Source organism: Mytilus galloprovincialis, chromosome 4 (genome assembly GCF_965363235.1).
Source record: "Mytilus galloprovincialis chromosome 4, xbMytGall1.hap1.1, whole genome shotgun sequence".
Classification (NCBI taxonomy): Eukaryota; Metazoa; Mollusca; class Bivalvia; order Mytilida; family Mytilidae; genus Mytilus; species Mytilus galloprovincialis.
In genome coordinates this window covers 11898452-11918445 of record NC_134841.1, presented here as the reverse complement: position 1 = coordinate 11918445, position 19994 = coordinate 11898452, and the positions used below count along the sequence as shown (strand labels likewise).

Here is a 19994-nt window from a genome sequence, read left to right as displayed (position 1 = left end):
AACCATTAACCACAACAACAAACTACCTTGACCAAAAACTTTAGACTGCAGCGGGACAGACGGACAAACGGGCGAACGAATTGACGCAGAGGCTAGAAAACATAATGCCCCTCTATTATCGTTGGTGGATAGTAGGTGGGGCATAAAAAGACTTTGTTAGATTTGTTTCAGTACACATTGATCCTATTTATTACCATATACAAATTTGTCGTCTTCGATAGTTGACACTCTGGTAAATTCTTCTTTCTTCTCTCGTGTAGAATTTACCTTTTTCACAATTTTGTAAATGCCTAAAAATGCAAGACTGCATACAATACACGTGACACCATATAATAATGGAAACAAAGAAATCTGTGCAAATATTTCCTTTGAGAATGTCAGTAGTAGTAATGTCATGCAAAGAGGAAAGTTTTGTATCCCTGTCTCTAACGCAATTGTTCTACATCTGACTGGATCCTGCCGACAAATCATGGCAACAACGTAACCAAACAGGAAACCAGCAAAAGGAAGTATAAGGGCTGCGATATATATTTTCCACGATGCTAAGTACATGTATGGGAATCTGATACTCATTAATGTTAATACAAGAACTACGCTGATCGCTCCAGCAAATGATCCACACTGGAAAAGAAAACATATGTTTTTATTAATTTGCAGGGTCATATACAAATGAATTCACTTAAGGTAGCACAATACAAAGATTTTTTCACTCCCAATCGGACAACTTTAAACTGATGTAATTCATTTCATCCTTCTTTATATTTTATAAATGAGGTACCAAAAGAAAGAAGAAAGATTTATCTTTCAGATTGTGATAATTTCATTATGACATAATTATTACATAATTAATTATTACATAATTAATTATTATGTAATTAGTCGCTATATTGTGATGTCCACACTTGAATGAATTTAGCGTCTTTGTTCTTCATAGCATCCCAAAATATTTTATAGAGTCTTGAATAACACAGCTTGACCTCCAAAACTGTGTTTCACAATTTGAAAGATTAATCCTTCTTCTTTCTTCTGGTACCTCATTTATTAAATTTAAAGAAAGATGAGTGGAATTACATCAGTTTAAAGATGTCTGATTGGGGATGAAAAATCTTTGTATTGTGCTACCTTAAAATGAGAACTACCATATTGAATTACATATTAGATGTTTTTGTGTTCAATAAAAATTTATCTTGAACCTAATGATCATAGCATAAAGTAAAGGCAAAGATACCAAAAAGATATTCAAACCGGTAAGTCGAAAACAAACTGACAACATATCTTTTAAATAAACTTGTATTATGTGCATGATATTAATGATTCATAAGCTTAATCCATCATTGCGTATTTCCGAATAAGTTAAATTGTGTTACTCCTAAACTTTGCAAAGTGCAAGATGAGACATTTGAGTTAGCAGGTGAAAAGATACCAACAGTTGGAGAGAAACCAGTGAAATGCCTAGGTAAAAAGTTTGATGCAACACTAGCAGATATGGTAAACATGGGTGAAGTTCAAATGCAATTGGTAGAATGGCTGACGAAGATAGACAAAAGTGGGCTCCCAGGAAGATATAAGGCCTGGATATATCAACATGGGGTCTTACCAAGGATATTGTGGCCATTACTAGTTTACGAGTTCCCATTGTCCAAAGTTGAGGCCTTAGAGAGAAAGATCAGTGCATGCCTAAGAAGATGGTTGGGTGTGCCAAGAAGTTTCAGCAGCATTGGATTGTACAGCACAGGAACAAAGCTACAATTACCAATGAAAGCATTGACAGAAGAGTATAAAGTTACAAAGACAAGACAGGTTATGACGTTGAGAGACAGCAAAGATGCTAAAGTGAGAGGAGCCAAAGTAAAGATCAGGACAGGAAGAAAATGGAAAGCAGAGGAAGCAGTTAAGGAAGCTGAGACTAGACTAAAGCACAGTGTCATCGTTGGTGTAACAGCAGTTGGTAGACAGGGATTTGGTATGACAACAAAACCAAGGTGGGATACAGCAAATGAGAAGGGACGGAGGGAACTGGTACAACAGGAAATACGACAGATGGAAGAAGAGAGTAGGAATGTTAAGGCAGTAGGAATGAAACAGCAGGGTAGTTGGTTGAATTGGCAAGGAGCGAGAAGCAGGGCTTTGACCTGGAGCGAGATTTGGAGTATGGAGGGATACAGATTGAGTTTTCTACTAAGATCAGTGTATGATGTTTTACCAAGCCCATCAAACCTCTATACCTGGGGGTTGATAGAAGACCCAACGTGCACATTATGCAAAGACAAACCAGCATCTCTACAGCATGTGTTGTCAGCATGTCCAGTCGCATTGAAAGATGGAAGATATACATGGAGGCATGACAGTGTATTGAAAACAATAGCAGCAAAGTTGGATACCACCAGGAGAAAGAAGAGAAAGATGCAGAAGAACATCACATTTGTAAATTTTGTGAGGGCTGGAGAAAAGAAAGATAACCAGGCAGAAGGTTTAGGGATACTTGGAACAGCATCAGACTGGCAGATGACAGCAGACATACATCAACGCATGAGTTTCCCAGCAGAAATAGCAGCAACATCGCTAAGACCAGATATAGTCATTTGGTCACAGGGAACTAGGCAGGCGGTCTTGCTGGAACTGACAGTCCCATGGGAAGACAGAATAGAGGAAGCTTATGAAAGAAAGATGGCAAAATACCAGCAGCTAGTAGAGGATTGCAAACAGCGGGGATGGAGGACGTGGTGTTTGGCAATAGAAGTCGGATGCAGGGGCTTTGCAGGACAGTCAATGTGGCGGGCACTTAGGACCTTGGGAGTAGTAGGAGCAGAGAGGAAGAAACTGATTACAGAAGTGTGTAGAGAAGCAGAAGTGGCATCACAGTGGATTTGGAGGAAAAGAGACGAAGTGTGGAAAAGTACAAAGTGTTAGAACAATGAACATTTATTGTGTAGATAATGGTCAGATTTAGATATACAGAACAGCATTCAGTTACAGAAGAACAGCAATGACATCAGCTGAGACATCGGAGCCGTGTAGGCCATCCAGTTCCAGGTTCAGATTGATCACCTGAGCCGGCGCACCTCTGGAGGTTGTTGTGGAATAGCGCCGAAACAGCCAAGGAAGGAGGACCCCACCTGATGATGGAATTGGATTAGCATTCCTTTGATGTTTACAAGGTAATCAACTTCTGGAAACCCAGTGACCACCAGGAAAGTCTGGTTGACGACTGTGAAGAGAACAGTGGCAACCTGGAGAGACAGGAGGCAGCCAGGAGAGACTGGTAACCGGGGCATGAGGCTTGGCAAGTCAAAGTGCATCTCCTGTGAAGGGGAACCCATTTTACACGCTATGGAACGATATATACTAAGACACCCTCGGGGCTGTGCGAGAGCGAGGGAGGATGAACAGCCCATAGGACAGGACCAGGAAACGACTATGGAACCGACAAGGACAACGAACCAGAACAACGGATGTAAATGTTTTTGTGGTAAAGTCTGTAAGAATTCTAGAGGTTTGAAGATCCATCAAAGTAGAATGAAATGTGTGCAACCCCATTCTGGCAATCAACGCACAGAGAGATCTGGTCAGACGGAGGAGGAGACCATCCAGGAAGCAAACCACAGTGATGATAGCCTCCCTGTGACCCAGGGTGAGGATGAGCACGAGGAACAGCCTACAGAGGTAGAACAACTTGACGAGGCAGAAGAGATAGAGAGGATAGAACCAACAGTCCATAGAGAAGACGGGATAGAAACAACAGTCCGTAAAGAAGACGGGATAGAACCAACAACCCGTAGAGAAGAGAATGAGCCACGCAAAGAGAAGATCAAATGGCCAACGAATGCAGACAAAGCAGCTTGGAAAGCGCTTGACGAAGATTTGGAAAACATCTTAGAGGCAACATTAGCAGGCAGTGTAGACAGAAAGATAACAGCAATGACGTCCATTATTTACAGCGTAGGAAAGGACAGATTTGGAGTGGTACCACAAGGGAAACAACCAACAAAACTAGGCCATAGTAACCGGAGACAGAAGAAGATCAAGGAATTGAGAGGAGACCTGAGAAGGTTAAAGAAGAGGTACAAAGTCGCCAATGAGAATGAAAGGTTACCATTACAGCAGTTAAGAAAGGAAACTAGGGAGAAACTTAAAACACTTACAAGAGCAGAAACGCATAGAAGAGATAGAAAGAAAAAGGCAAAGGAGAGAACAACATTTACAGCAAACCCATTTCAGTATATGAAGCGATTATTTGGAGCGAGAGGATCTGGCAAACTGGAAAACTCGAGGGAAGAAGTGGAAGAACATCTCAGGAAAACCCACAGTGATGAGAGACGAGGAGAAGACCTGGAAGAATGTGAGAAATTGTTAACACCAGAGGAGCCAAAAGAACAGTTTGATGAGTCAGACCTGAAGTTCCAAGAAGTGCAGGACGTAGTGAGAAAGGCAAGAGCAGGGTCAGCACCAGGACCAAATGGTATTTCATATAGGGTATATAAGAACTGTCCCAGACTGATCAGAAGGTCGTGGAAGCTATTAAAAGTAATTTGGAGAAGGAGAAAGATGACAGAGTCATGGTACAAGGCAGAAGGATGTTTTATACCAAAAGAAGAGAACTCCAGGAAAGTTGAACAGTTTAGAACCATCTCCCTATTGAACATTGAGGGGAAGATATTCCTGGCAGTTTTAGCAAGGAGAACGACGAGGTACCTGCTTGGCAACGAATATATAGACATCGCAGTCCAGAAAGGAGGCATGCCTGAAGTATCTGGTTGCATCGAACACACCAGCGTTATTACACAGATTTTAAGAGAAGCAAAGGAGAAGAAAAGTGACTTAGCAGTGTTTTGGCTAGATCTGGCTAATGCTTATGGGTCCATACCTCACAAACTAGTAGACCTGACATTGGAGAGGTATCATGTTCCACCAACTATCAGAACTATGCTGCGAGAGTATTTTGACAAGATTGAAATGAGGTTCACAGCTGGAGACTTCACCACAGCTTGGCAGAGACTTGAGGTTGGAATACTAACGGGGTGTACAGTATCAGTAGTCCTGTTTGCAGCAGCAATGAACTTGATTGTAAAATCAGTAGAAAAACCAAGTAGAGGACCATTATTGTCATCAGGGGTCAGGCAACCACCAGTAAGAGCTTTTATGGATGATATGACAGTGACAGCAAAAACAGTCATAGAGGGAAGATGGACTTTAGAGGAATTGGAAAGGATGATTAAGTGGGCCAGGATGAAGTTCAAACCAAGTAAATCTAGAAGTTTGATAGTGAGGAAAGGCAAAGTGCAAGATGAGACATTTGAGTTAGCAGGTGAAAAGATACCAACAGTTGGAGAGAAACCAGTGAAATGCCTAGGTAAAAAGTTTGATGCAACACTAGCAGATATGGTAAACATGGGTGAAGTTCAAATGCAATTGGTAGAATGGCTGACGAAGATAGACAAAAGTGGGCTCCCAGGAAGATATAAGGCCTGGATATATCAACATGGGGTCTTACCAAGGATATTGTGGCCATTACTAGTTTACGAGTTCCCATTGTCCAAAGTTGAGGCCTTAGAGAGAAAGATCAGTGCATGCCTAAGAAGATGGTTGGGTGTGCCAAGAAGTTTCAGCAGCATTGGATTGTACAGCACAGGAACAAAGCTACAATTACCAATGAAGGCATTGACAGAAGAGTATAAAGTTACAAAGACAAGACAGGTTATGACGTTGAGAGACAGCAAAGATGCTAAAGTGAGAGGAGCCAAAGTAAAGATCAGGACAGGAAGAAAATGGAAAGCAGAGGAAGCAGTTAAGGAAGCTGAGACTAGACTAAAGCACAGTGTCATCGTTGGTGTAACAGCAGTTGGTAGACAGGGATTTGGTATGACAACAAAACCAAGGTGGGATACAGCAAATGAGAAGGGACGGAGGGAACTGGTACAACAGGAAATACGACAGATGGAAGAAGAGAGTAGGAATGTTAAGGCAGTAGGAATGAAACAGCAGGGTAGTTGGTTGAATTGGCAAGGAGCGAGAAGCAGGGCTTTGACCTGGAGCGAGATTTGGAGTATGGAGGGATACAGATTGAGTTTTCTACTAAGATCAGTGTATGATGTTTTACCAAGCCCATCAAACCTCTATACCTGGGGGTTGATAGAAGACCCAACGTGCACATTATGCAAAGACAAACCAGCATCTCTACAGCATGTGTTGTCAGCATGTCCAGTCGCATTGAAAGATGGAAGATATACATGGAGGCATGACAGTGTATTGAAAACAATAGCAGCAAAGTTGGATACCACCAGGAGAAAGAAGAGAAAGATGCAGAAGAACATCACATTTGTAAATTTTGTGAGGGCTGGAGAAAAGAAAGATAACCAGGCAGAAGGTTTAGGGATACTTGGAACAGCATCAGACTGGCAGATGACAGCAGACATACATCAACGCATGAGTTTCCCAGCAGAAATAGCAGCAATATCGCTAAGACCAGATATAGTCATTTGGTCACAGGGAACTAGGCAGGCGGTCTTGCTGGAACTGACAGTCCCATGGGAAGACAGAATAGAGGAAGCTTATGAAAGAAAGATGGCAAAATACCAGCAGCTAGTAGAGGATTGCAAACAGCGGGGATGGAGGACGTGGTGTTTGGCAATAGAAGTCGGATGCAGGGGCTTTGCAGGACAGTCAATGTGGCGGGCACTTAGGACCTTGGGAGTAGTAGGAGCAGAGAGGAAGAAACTGATTACAGAAGTGTGTAGAGAAGCAGAAGTGGCATCACAGTGGATTTGGAGGAAAAGAGACGAAGTGTGGAAAAGTACAAAGTGTTAGAACAATGAACATTTATTGTGTAGATAATGGTCAGATTTAGATATACAGAACAGCATTCAGTTACAGAAGAACAGCAATGACATCAGCTGAGACATCGGAGCCGTGTAGGCCATCCAGTTCCAGGTTCAGATTGATCACCTGAGCCGGCGCACCTCTGGAGGTTGTTGTGGAATAGCGCCGAAACAGCCAAGGAAGGAGGACCCCACCTGATGATGGAATTGGATTAGCATTCCTTTGATGTTTACAAGGTAATAAGTAGAAAATAAAATTAGGCCGTTAGTTTTTTCGTTTGAATTGGTTTACATTTGTTATTTCGGGGCCTTTTATAGCTGACTATGCGGTATAGGCTTTGCTAATTATTGAAGGCTGTACGACGACCTATAGTTGTTTATTTCTGTTTCATACCACATCTTCTTTTTTACATTGACATCATAATTTTTAATTTTGTAATATTTTGATTTTATATGTCTTTTTTTCATTTCTAAACTTCTTCGTGTATTTTTCATACTTGCTCACTTTAACAAGGATGTCTGCCAGTTTCTGTATCTTCCATCTTACTAATATACCAACGACAGCAGGACCTATAGTCATGCCGAAAGATTTTAGAATATTGATGTATGGTATGACCAAAGCCGTATCTGTCCAACTACGGCTATAGATCAGTAAATTCAGAGGCATCATTCCTATGGCCATTAGTGTAGATACAGCTGTCATAGATATACTGAAAAATGTCAATTGAATATATGCATGTAGTGATCTTCAAAAGTATATAAGAATAGGTAATTGAATCTGCATTAAAAAATATACAACTAAAAATGCATTGCATAAACAAATTTATGAGTTCCATATACTTTTTAATACTTACCGATATATTTATTTAGATATCAATCAGTGAGAAGATAACATATTTGTATTTCCTACAATAAGTTTTAAAAAGTGGAAATAAGTTTACAGAGAGGACAATATTGAGTGTTGGAAATTTGCAATTTGATCAGTTTTTCAAAGCAAGAGAATAAAGTTTAAACTACTGTGGATTCACTTATTTCATGGGTACCGTTCTTTTAACCTTTACTGGTTTACTTTTACAAATTGTGACTTAGATGTAGAGTTTTCTCATTGGCACTCATACCACATCTTATATATATATATATATATAGAGATCAATATTGATATACTAGGACAGACAACATTTTCGCCATTGAAAGGACAAACAGTATCCAACAAAACCATATTGTTTGTCCTTTCAATGGCGAAAATGTTGTCTGTCCTAGTATATCAATATTGATCTCCCTATTTTTCTTCAAACTGGTATGACCTTTGTGTTAAAATTGGAAATTGCTCAACTGTTTGACAAAGATTTTATAACAGGAAAATACAAAAGCATATTATGTGAGCAAAATAAAATAATTCATAACTACACCAATTACCTCAAAGAAACGTCACCATCTGTCCAGTAACTAAATATGTTAGTTGTCGAACCACCAGGACAGCATCCAACAACCAACATTCCAATGGCAGCTAACGGGGGAAGCTGTAACGCATGCGCAAGACCAAATGTAACAACCGGAAGAACAACAAACTGAGACAACATTCCTATGCATATTCCTACTGGTCTCCGAATGTGCTTCATCAGACTTTTGATTTCTATTGTACATCCCATTCCAAGCATGATAACAACAAGAGAAGCAGTAATACTTATATCTGATGCTGTTTTAAGCGCAGAAGATGACGAATGCGATGTTCTATTATTTAGAGTATTATTCATTTGTATGTCAATTCCAGACGTAAAGTTAAAATGTGCAGTCATAGTGAAAAAGACACGTTTTAGTTGATATCTGAAATAAATTATGCAATCATTAGCATAAAACCTATTTAACTCAACAGAATAAGTAAACGTTATTTACATTTTATTTAATTGTGTCTCCTTTGATTTCCACGTGACCCATGATGAGGGGAATTTTGGATACATACGGGTGGATGTGATTTCAAAAACACCCCCATTCATATTTTAAAGTCTTGTGAAAACTACGACCCATAGATTTATTTCATTATAAAATCTTATATTTTTATAGTTTGTCATATAGAATTGTTTACATCTTAATTTAATTTACAAAGATAAAACAGCATATGTATGCAGATATCTAATCAAACAATGAATATTACTGACCCATTGCCATTTTCCCTAGGTAAAATAGCAACCAACTGATGTATATGACATAACATTATCAAATTATGGGACCCATACCAGTGGCGCATCTGTGTATACGTTCATATAGGAACAGATCAATCATTATGTGACCATGTTTACAATAACAGTTATTAAATTGTTCTAAAGTATATTGTTTAACTATTATTGTATCTAAACATCACAATAGCTCTCCTATTCATATATAAGAGGCTGGCAAATTATATAACTACTAGCTTACATGATTATCAAAATATTTGAAACACCTTACCGCTATTTTTACTCCGTCCAAGATATTTTGGAAACATTTACATAATATATGTAATAACATTGTCTTATCTTTTAAATATCTTTAGCTTAAAGATCTTATCAAAGTGAAGGCACATATCTTAAGACAAAGGTCAAGATAGATGGTGCTTTACAGTTTTATAGTAAATGTAAACTAACGCTTCCAAATAGAAATCTATAAACTGAATGGACAACTTATTGTTATTGTTGATAACAATGTCTGTATGTTGATCCACGCCAAATGTTCATAACGTCAACGGAAACACATTAAATTTTGTAAAAACAGAATAGACGTTAAATTGTTGACATACAGCATTGTAATATTACTCTTTTAAATTTTGATTCTTTACGTCCATGTATATCTCTTGAAGCGACTTGTCGTCGCATTGGGTTCGTACACGTGTTTCAAATTGACCCTCAGTAACATTGGATTTTGTTTGGTTGTTCCTGGCCGGCGAAGTCGTCCATGATTGATTTATTCATATTTTTAGCTCACCTGGCCTAAAAGGCCATGTGAGCTTTTCTCATCACTTGGCGTCCGTCGTCGTCGTCGTCTGTCGTCGTTAACAATTTTTCAAACATCTTCTCCTCTGAAACTACTGAATGGATTTGAATGAAACTTAAAATGATTGTTCCTTAGATTATCCTGCACAAAGTGTGTGCTTCTATTTTTGATCCGTCAAAAAACATGGCCGCCGTTACTTAAAATAGAACATAGGGGTCAAATGCAGTTTTTGGCTTATATCTCAAAAACGGAAGCATTTAGAGCAAATCTGACGGGGTAAAAATGTTCATTAGGTCAAGATCTATCAGCCCTGAAATTTTCAGACGAATCAAACAAACCATTGTTGGGTTGCTGCCACTTAATTGGTAATTTTAAGGACATTTTGCAGTTTTTGGTCATTATCTTGAATATCATTATAGATAAAGATAAACTGTAAACAGCAAAAATGATCAGCAAAGTAAGATCTACAAATAGGTTAATATGACCAAAATTGTCAATTGATCCCTTAAGGGGTAAATGTCCTTTAATGACAATTTTTCACAATTTGTTCATCATATTTGCTAACTTTAAAAAATCTTCTCCTCTGAAACTACTGAATGGATTTGGATGAAACTTAGCATGATAGTTCCTTAGATTATCCTGCACAAAGTGTGTGCTTCGATTTTTGATCCGTCAAAAAACATGGCCGCCCTTACTTTAAATAGAACATAGGGGTCAAATGCAGTTTTTGGCTTATATCTCAAAAACGAAAGCATTTAGAGCAAATCTGACAGGGGGTAAAAATGTTCATTAGGTCAAGATCTATCAGCCCTGAAATTTTCAGACGAATCAAACAAACCATTGTTGGGTTGCTGCCACTTAATTGGTAATTTTAAGGAAATTTTGCAGTTTTTGGTCATTATCTTGAATATCATTATAGATAAAGATAAACTGTAAACAGCAAAAATGATCAGCAAAGTAAGATCTACAAATGTGTTACATATGACCAAAATTGTCAATTGACCCCTTAAGGGGTTATTGTCCTTTAATGACAATTTTTTCACAATTTGTTCATCATATTTGCTAACTTTAAAAAATCTTCTCCTCTAAAACTACTCAACCAAATTCAACCAAACTTCAACTGAATGATCAGTAGGGTGTATAAAATAAAGTTTGTGTTTTATTTTCTATTTTGTCTAAAAACATGGCCGTCATGGCTAAAAATAGAACACAGGGTAAAATGCAGTTTTTGGCTTATATCTAAAAAACTCCAGCATTTAGAGCAAATAAGACTAGAAGTTAAAATATTTATTAGGTCAAGGTCTACCTGTCCTGAAATTTTCAATTTGCAATTTGCAAAAAAAGTAATTTGTTGTGCTACTTCCAAAAAATAGAAAATATTCTGACCAGAAAAAAAACCATGTCCCCCTACAAGTTAAATGGTCCATGCCTAACTGTTATTAATGAAATCATTTAACTGTTTTGCTGTTATTGGAGCCCCTTGCCCCTTCTCAGCAGTGGAATAAATCCAAATCATGAATGAAGAAATTCGAACGAATAACAATTTAATAATGTAACAATAACAATTTTATTGTTAAAATTCTTTTATTGTAACTATAATGTAATAAAAATAAACTCATTTTCTTTATTTATAAACAGTAAGTCATATATATTTGTAATATTGAAGAATTGTTAGCTGTACATGTTTGCCTGGCATGGTTCAATATGTTCAATAAGGCATTGCTTACCAGGTGAGCGATTCAGGCTCTTGAGAGCCTCTTGTTTTTGTTAAACTTCTACATTTCTGTCTATATGATCAGTCAGGAAGTACGTTTACTCATACTGTTTTAATTCTTTTAGTTTAAATTGTGTATTAGCGTCAGCCCACCGTGATATTTTTTTTTTAATTTCCATGTGTTGACGTTATAATCGGCGTTTTGCATTTGCGCCGATCTGCATTTCATTTGCGCCGATTTTTGTTTTCAAGCAGATGGATTTCGAGCAATGTAAAAGCACTATGTACACATACTTTAAAATCAAGAAGTAAAAACCTAAGATAAAAGCACTCTGTTTATACTCAGTCTGTTTATACTAGAATGACGAATTAAAAATCTATTAACAACATTCAAATCCATAAAAACGTAATACATGAAAATCATAAATCTGTTCTTGCCGAGTATTTATAGGCAATAAAAGTCAAGCACGACAATCTAAAATATTCCTTTCTTGTGATTTCGTCTCTTCTATATGTGTCGTAATTGTCAATAACAACGTCCGTCATTCTTTTCTTTCTCTGGCTAACGTACTGATGCGGGCATTCTGAGATCATTTTAACATACGTAACGGCCTTGATTTTCTTAACTTAAGATTTTACCAATATACCTTCAGAAGTATAGTACATGTACAAGTATTTATTCTCCTGTGTTAAACTGTAAATGCAATTAGGAGCAAATATAAAATCGGCGCAAATGAAAAAATGAAATCGGCATGAATGCAAGAATGAAAATTTTAAAAATCGGCGCAAATGTCATACGCCCGTTATAATGTTACTTGAAATGTTTATTTAGGGGCTAGCTGGAGTCCGCCTCTCCTGGCTTTGTCGAAAACCCATATGTGGCTTTGGGCTGTTTCTGTTTTGTGTTTATAAGAACGAAGAAAATGTATTACATTATTTGAACTGTGATGGATAGTTGGCAATCATAGATAAACTCCTTATTGATAATAATTTAAAATATTGTGTTAAATGTTTTTTTGTAATATCTGTGCATTTGCTTACTTTTTTAAATCTTGACGATGACAGTGACTTTGATTATAAATAAAATGTCTATACACAAAACTAGGTAACTAATTTTCTTGAAATTATAATTCATTGTTTTCTGAATGACTGGGATGGTTTGATGGTTCTAATAGTCCACTTCATTCATAATATAAAAATTTACTCCTTAGCATTCATGTTTTCTAATGTCCAAATTGTAATTGCATGTAGTATTATTTATACACTGTTTTTTCTTGAAAAAAAATCTGTCAGTATATGTTTCAATGTAAAAATGATCAAATATGCACCTTTAATAACAACAAAAAACGTTGCACATTCTTGACATCATATGATAATGAAGTACATTTATCCAGATTGATTAACATTTCAGGTTGATATACGATGTTTTCTTCAAGTCTAAAATCACAATAAATGTGTATTGCCTTAATCCATATTACAATGATACTAATATGATAATTTTTATTAATTTTATATTGTTGTTTGTCCTGCTTCAGTGACACCATTATAAAGTCTACTTTGATATTTCGTGATGTTTTATGGAATTTTAGACAGCTAGAATTTTTTTGTATTATTTACATAAAAAAAAGGTAAATAATATTTATGTTATTTTAAAATAATATTTGTAGGTTTGCTTAAACATAATTTAAGATTGTGTTTGAGTAAAGTTTAAGTTAACATTCCGTAGAATTCAGATCATGCTGAAATTTGAAAACAAAATGATTTCTTTTTTAAATGTATAGTCTAGTGTGTTTTAAATTTAAATTTTGGTTCATTTGTATGTTTTGGAGTTTAGTGTGGCGTTCATTTTATAGAACTAGACGTATACATTATTGTTTTTGAGCAGCTGAAGCTGGTCTTTGTTGGATTTTCTTGGTGCGTTGATGAAGACGAATTAGTGGTCTTGGTCTGTTTCAAGTTTCAATTCTCTTTTCTATTGAACACTGAACAATGTTGAAAAAGTAGTAGTTTACAATACAATTATACCCACATTTCTAGAAACTTTTCTCAAGATGCATTCATCAGTAATTGTGAGATGCTACAAATACTACAAATACATATGTGTTTCCTTTATTCGTCACACGTGAAAATATTCAATATTTCTACATATAGTACAGTTAATATCTACTTGTGTAGTTGAATTAACAAATGTCGGAGAAAAAATAAAAGACCATGTGTACTCGTTACTTTCTTATATACTTTTAAAACCTTTGCACCAGAATGTGCTAAGGGAAAATAACAGCAGTGTTCGGTGACATCCCAGACTTCCAATTGTTGATTGAATCGATAAGTGTTGACCTACATCTGTATTTACATCATGTCATGGTATGCATCATTGAAGAGTGAAATATTTAGATAAATACATGTCTTTTTTTATAATTTCTAATCCAAACTGTTACGTTGGTATGATACATAAGAGAATGGCCATCGGGATCAAAATAAGTATTAACCCAGTAAAATGTATTCCTTTTAGATATGCAGTTGATTTACATTGTAAAATTACTTTTGCTTAACACCTACACCTACCTTTAAATAAGCACATAGACTAAAAGCAGAGCAGAAAAATAATTACTCCTTGGAGTTTTCAGATCTGGATAGTAAACTGCACATTGGTAGAAAACAAACAAATATTGATGTTAACTTTTAATACGTCAATAACGTAATATCTATAAAATAGATAGAAAATATGAAAATAAATTAAAAAAAACATTGATTATCTTTGTTTATCTGCTAACCGAGTTCATGTGGAGAAAAGTCAATATAATTTTTTATGAAAAATGGAAAGAAACACATGTTGTCATCTAAATAAGTTACTTTAAATAACCAAACTGTAGAAATAGAAATCTATATCCGCAAAATATAGTAATAAAAGATAAATGCAAAGTGCAATTATATCATAAATCATAATACTGTTACACGATTAGATTCAGCATATCAAAGAACCCAAAGAATTCATTTTTTTTTTTTATTGAAATCCAACAAAGTTTAATTTTGGGGCCTTCGGACCTTAATGCGGACCAATTTCGAAACGGGACTCCGGCGTTTTGCATTTGCGCCGGTCTGCATTTAATTTGCGCCGATTTTTTCTTTCATTTTCGCCGATTATTTTTTTCATTTGCGCCGATTTTTTTTTTTATTTGCGCCGATTTTTTTACAGGTAAATTACAGGTGAATAGATATAAGAAGATGTGGTATCAGAGAACTCTCCATCTATGTCATGTTATTTTTATTTTATCATTTTAAACCTCTTCCATTAGCCATTTGTATAAATGTAATGAATTGTCAATCATAACATAGATATAGGAAGATGTGGTGTGAGTGCCGATGAGACAACTCTCAATCCAAATAACAATTTATAAAAGTAAACCATTATAGGTCAATGTACGGCCTTCAACACGGAGCCTTGACTCCTCGGTTCCTTTCAGTGTGTAATATGCCCATCATGTTACAACGAAGTTCCAGAACAATATGAATCAAAAGTAATTTAAACATAAATGAACAACAATTATAACCAGATTTTATCAATGGTTTAGTACAGTATATGTACAAGTATTAACTTACCTAATCTAATTAGGAGCAAATATAAAATCGGCGCAAATAAAAAAATGAAATCAGCGCAAATGAGAGAATGAAAATTTTCAAAATCGGGTGTCATACGCCCCGGGACTCAACATCCAAGAACTAAATACACAGTTTTATTCATACAGGTAATGAACCCCAAAAATTATCGACTTTGAATAAACCCCATGAAAATTGGTACGTATACATGTACAAAGTGAGATTTTATAATTAAACAAGAATACGTTCATAGTACACGGTTGCCCCACACGCATTATAATTTTATTCATTGTTCAGTGAACCATGAAAATTGGGTCAAGGCTCAGTTTGGAAGATCATATCATACTAAGTTTCAAGTTTATTGGACTTCAACTTCATAAAAAAAATACCTTGACCAAAAACTTTAAACTGAAGCGGGACGGACGGACGAATGACTGAACCCAGACCGAAAAAATTATGCCCTTTAGTGGGGAATAAAAAGAACAAGAACAGAAACTTTAAAATGAAGAAATAAGTATGTTTATAGAATCAATAACATTTAACTATTTATGTACATATCATTCTTGCCCTGGGGGGAAATAGATTATGTCTCATTATCTCTATGATTTACGATTAAAAGTGAATGTTTCAGGGCAAAGATTATCAGATTGACATGGATACTACGATTTGAGACTAAAGCTAAGGTTCATTTAAACCATGTTTTTCCATGACATACTTTCACAGGCGATTAACTTTTGTTTCGTGTTTGACAAGTGTAGGTTTTTATATAGCTCACCTGACCTAAAGGGAAATACGAGTTTTCCATATCAGTTGTCGACAGTCATCGTCCTTTCACATTTTGAAAAACTTAAATTTCAAAACAATTGGACACAATTGGAATCAAATTTCAAAGTGATCATTTGAACTACTCTTATAAAGTCTGCTTTAAGAGTTCGTTCAAGTTTATTATTGTCGGTTATAAAACTTATAAGGCAAATGTTTGACACTTTCCAAAACATCCTCACTTTCCATAGGCTGAAAACTTTCCTATGACCTTTATCCTGGAGGACCTGTATTGTATGATATACCTTTTGTGTTTATTATTTATTTGTTCTCAGTCACGAGCCTGCATGTAATATTTTCCACTGGACGTTGACAATTAACCATAAATCAATTAATCCATTGTTAACCTACGTAGATACAGATTTCCGACTGATTGGGATATCTCGTTTATACATTGTATACGAAGTTTTGATCCATCGACACACATGGCCGCCATGGCTAAAATAGAACATAGGGATCAAATGCAGTTTTTGGCTTATATTTAAAAGAAAAACTAAGGAATTTTCAGGATTTTCAGACGAATCGAAAAACCAAATGTTGGATTTCTGCCACTAAATTGGTAATTTTAAAGAAATTTTGTAGTTTTTTGGTAATGGTCTTGAAGATATTTTTAGATGAAGTGTAAACAACAAAAATGTTCAGCAAAGTAAGAAAAACAAGAATGTGTCCATAGTACACGGATGCCCCACTCCCACTATCTTTTTCATGTTCAGTGGACCGTGAAATTGGGGTCAAAACTTTAATTTGGAATTAAAATTAGAAAGATCATATCATAGGGAACATGTGTACTAAGTTTCAAGTTGATGTAACTTTAACTTCATCAAAAACTACCTTGACCAAAAACTTTAACTTGAACTTTGCACTATCATTTTCTATGTTCAGTGGACCATGAAATTGGGGTCAAAACTATAATTTGGCATTAAAATTAGAAAGATCATATCATGGGGAACATGTGTATTAAGTTTCAAGTTGATTGGACTTCAGCTTCATCAAAAACTACCTCGACCAAAAACTTTAACCGGACAGACGAACGGAGGCACAGACGAGAAAACATAATGCCCCTCTACTATCGAAGGTGGGGCATAAAAATAATATGACAAAAATTGTCAATTATCTCTTTAAGGAGTAATTGGCCTTTCAAGACAATTTTACACAATTTGTTCATCATGCTTGCTAACATTTAAAAATCTTCTCCTCCTCTAGAACTACTGAGCCAAATACTTCCAAACTTTTACTGAATGTTTCTTATGATACTTATTTATAACATGAATTAAAAGTTTTGATCCATTAACAAACATGGCTGCCATGGCTAAAAATAGAAAATAGGGGACAAAAACAGTTGTTGGCTGATATCTCATACACTAAAGCAGTTAGAGAAAAAGTGAATGGGAGTTAAAGTGATAAATAGGTCTTGATCTATCTGTTGTGACATTTTCAGACGACAACCCATTGTTACTGTTGGTAATAGTTTATTTTTATTAAGTTTTACTGGTTTTTTTTATGATATTCTCTAATATCTTAATAGATCGAGATAAAGTATAAATGGCAATAAAATGTTCACCTAAGTAGTAACTAAAATTAGGCAATATGATCAAAATAGTGAATTGACAACTTTTGTTTCTTCCATTTTTTGTGAAAGTTCAATTACTTTTTCAAAAATCTTCTTCTCTTAAACTACTTAGCCAAATACTCTAAAACTTTAATTGAATGTTCCTTATAGTATCTAATTTATAAATTGTATTTGGGGATTTGATCCACTGAAAAACATGGCGCCAGTTTTATTTTGAATTGCTTTCACGTAAACATTTATGTATTTCATTTATTGTTGAAATATCATTTTATTCAAAGAAGAAAACATCAGCAAATTATATAACATCACAGAAAATGGAGACAGATTACAGCGATTCTGATGATGATGAATCAGATGATGATATATCCAAACTTGGTTACCTTGACGAGAGCGTCATCCTACAAACATTAAAGAAACGTTTTCAACATGATAAATATTATGTAAGTTTAACAACATAGAGAATACCAAAGGGGATACTGTAACTCATAAGTAAAAAATAAACTGACAAAACCATGACAAAACAAATAAAAAGATAAAATAAAACACAGAAAACTAAAGTATGAACAACACTACCCCCTCGCCCTAAAAACCATTTTTTTTTTACAATTAAAACATTTGAAAAAAAGAAATAAGCAATGAATTGAACTATGTTCTGTAAAATATTTTCTGTTTATATGCAGGAAGGAACATCCGAAAACAAGTTCAAAATAGATAGTAACCACTGTCAACGTTAAAATAAGTAAGAAATATCTGACGAAAATTTTATATATGGCCAATATGAATTAGAATGATAAATATTCTGTATACATGAATTTGATCTTCGATGAACTTAAAACTGCTTCACGCAGTAAAACATGCTGTTTTATTTTGACGTATGGACGGACGGATGGACTGACAGGAAGTAGTAAAACTGTTTACTCTTCCTTTGAGGATTAACCAATCAGGAGAGCTCAAATCGGTTCTAGAGGCCATCCCAAACCTCTAGTAAGGTGAGAGGATTTTGTTTTGCTCTGTGTTGAAAGTCTCATTGTGACTTTCAGATGAAGAACAGCAATACAAGCTCTGTTCCTTGGTTTTTTGTGTGTTTTTCCTGTGCATGTACTGGTTTTATGACTTGGATGGATACCCCATGTCCTTTGTTTTCTACTTAACACATTATCAAATAAAAAAGTACTGACTTCAGTCGTTTCTTTGCGTGTTTAATTAATGTACTTTTTAAAAATATAATGTAAAGACTAGAGCAGATAAAGTTGAAAAAAAGTAAAATCACAAATATACTGAACTTAGAGGAAAATCAATTCGGAAAGTCCATAATCACATGGCAAAATCAAATAACAAAACGCATCAAAAACGAATGGAAAAGAACCCATTTTATCGAAAACTCAATTTTATTGAACTCATTACCATTTTTGTTTTATTATCTTCTTCAGACATTTTTAGGCGATGTATTGGTATCAATGAATCCAAATAAACCATTGATGATATATAATGATCAGGTAGGTGTATAATAAACCATTGATGATATATAATGATCAGGTAGGTGTATAATAAACCATTGATGATATATAATGATCAGGTAGGTGTATAATAAACCATTAATGATATATAATGATCAGGTAGGTGTATAATAAACCATTGATGATATATAATGATCAGGTAGGTGTATAATAACCATTGATGATATATAATGATCAGGTAGATGTATAATAAACCATTGATGATATATAATGATCTGGTAGGTGTATAATAAACCATTGATGATATATAATGATCAGGTAGGTGTATAATAAGCATTGATGATATATAATGATCAGGTAGGTGTATAATAAACCACTTATGATATATAGTGATCAGGTAGGTGTATAATAAACAATTGATGATATATAATGATCAGGTAGGTGTATAATAAACCATTGATGATATATAATGATCAGGTAGGTGTATTATAAGCATTGATGATATATAATGATCAGGTAAGTGTATAAAAAACCATTGATTATATATAATGATCAGGTAGGTGTATAATAAACCATTGATGATATATAATGATCTGGTAGGTGTATAATAAACCATTGATGATATATAATGATCAGGTAGGTGTATAATAAACCATTGATGATATATAATGATCAGGTAGGTGTATAATAAACCATTGATGATATATAATGATCAGGTAGGTGTATAATAAACCATTGATGATATATAATGATCAGGTAGGTGTATAATAAACCATTGATGATATATAATGATCAGGAAGGTGTATAATAAACCATTGATGATATATAATGATCTGATAGGTGTATAATAAACCATTGATGATATATAATGATCAGGTAGGTGTATAATAAAGATCACTAGTAAATCTGAGTCAAGTAGTGTGTCTGTTTTAGTTTCATTTTACATAATAACTTACACAAGTAAAATAACTTAGTGTCAACATTTAGTACGATCAGACTTATATAGTTTGCATTGCTTATAGACGGACGTGGAAATTTTATTGGAGTTAAAC

The 19994-nt window shown here is 35.1% G+C and overlaps 2 protein-coding genes across 2 annotated transcripts in view; one reads left to right on the top strand and one right to left on the bottom strand.

Annotated features, from left to right (window-relative positions):
• Positions 1–171: 171 nt before the first annotated feature.
• Positions 172–9307, bottom strand: LOC143071360 (ileal sodium/bile acid cotransporter-like). The gene is made up of 4 exons (XM_076245611.1): positions 9261–9307; positions 8232–8639; positions 7321–7525; positions 172–621 (listed from the first exon to the last, which is right to left on the bottom strand). The coding sequence occupies exons 2-4, from the start codon at positions 8609–8611 to the stop codon at positions 184–186; spliced, it is 1023 nt and encodes a 340-aa protein (XP_076101726.1). The 5' UTR covers positions 8612–8639; positions 9261–9307; the 3' UTR covers positions 172–183.
• An 8459-nt stretch (positions 9308–17766) lies between these two features.
• LOC143071359 (chitin synthase chs-2-like) overlaps positions 17767–19994 on the top strand; it is a 38439-nt gene continuing 36211 nt past the window's right edge. Inside the window, exons 1-2 of the mRNA XM_076245610.1 lie at positions 17767–17925; positions 18916–18981. Coding sequence (XP_076101725.1) covers positions 17800–17925; positions 18916–18981 — 192 coding nt within the window. The 5' untranslated portion in view covers positions 17767–17799. The remainder of the gene's footprint in view (positions 17926–18915; positions 18982–19994) is intronic.

Bases quoted from the DNA above. Each gene is read 5' to 3' on its own strand.
- LOC143071360 (XM_076245611.1), bottom strand. From the start codon at position 8,611: ATGACTGCACATTTTAACTTTACGTCTGGAATTGACATACAAATGAAT. The intron at 7,526-8,231 runs GTAATTGGTGTA...GACATTTTTCAG, and splicing joins GATGGTGACGTTTCTTTGAG to TATATCTATGACAGCTGTAT. The intron at 622-7,320 runs GTGAGCAAGTAT...TTTCTTTTCCAG, and splicing joins TGGCAGACATCCTTGTTAAA to TGTGGATCATTTGCTGGAGC.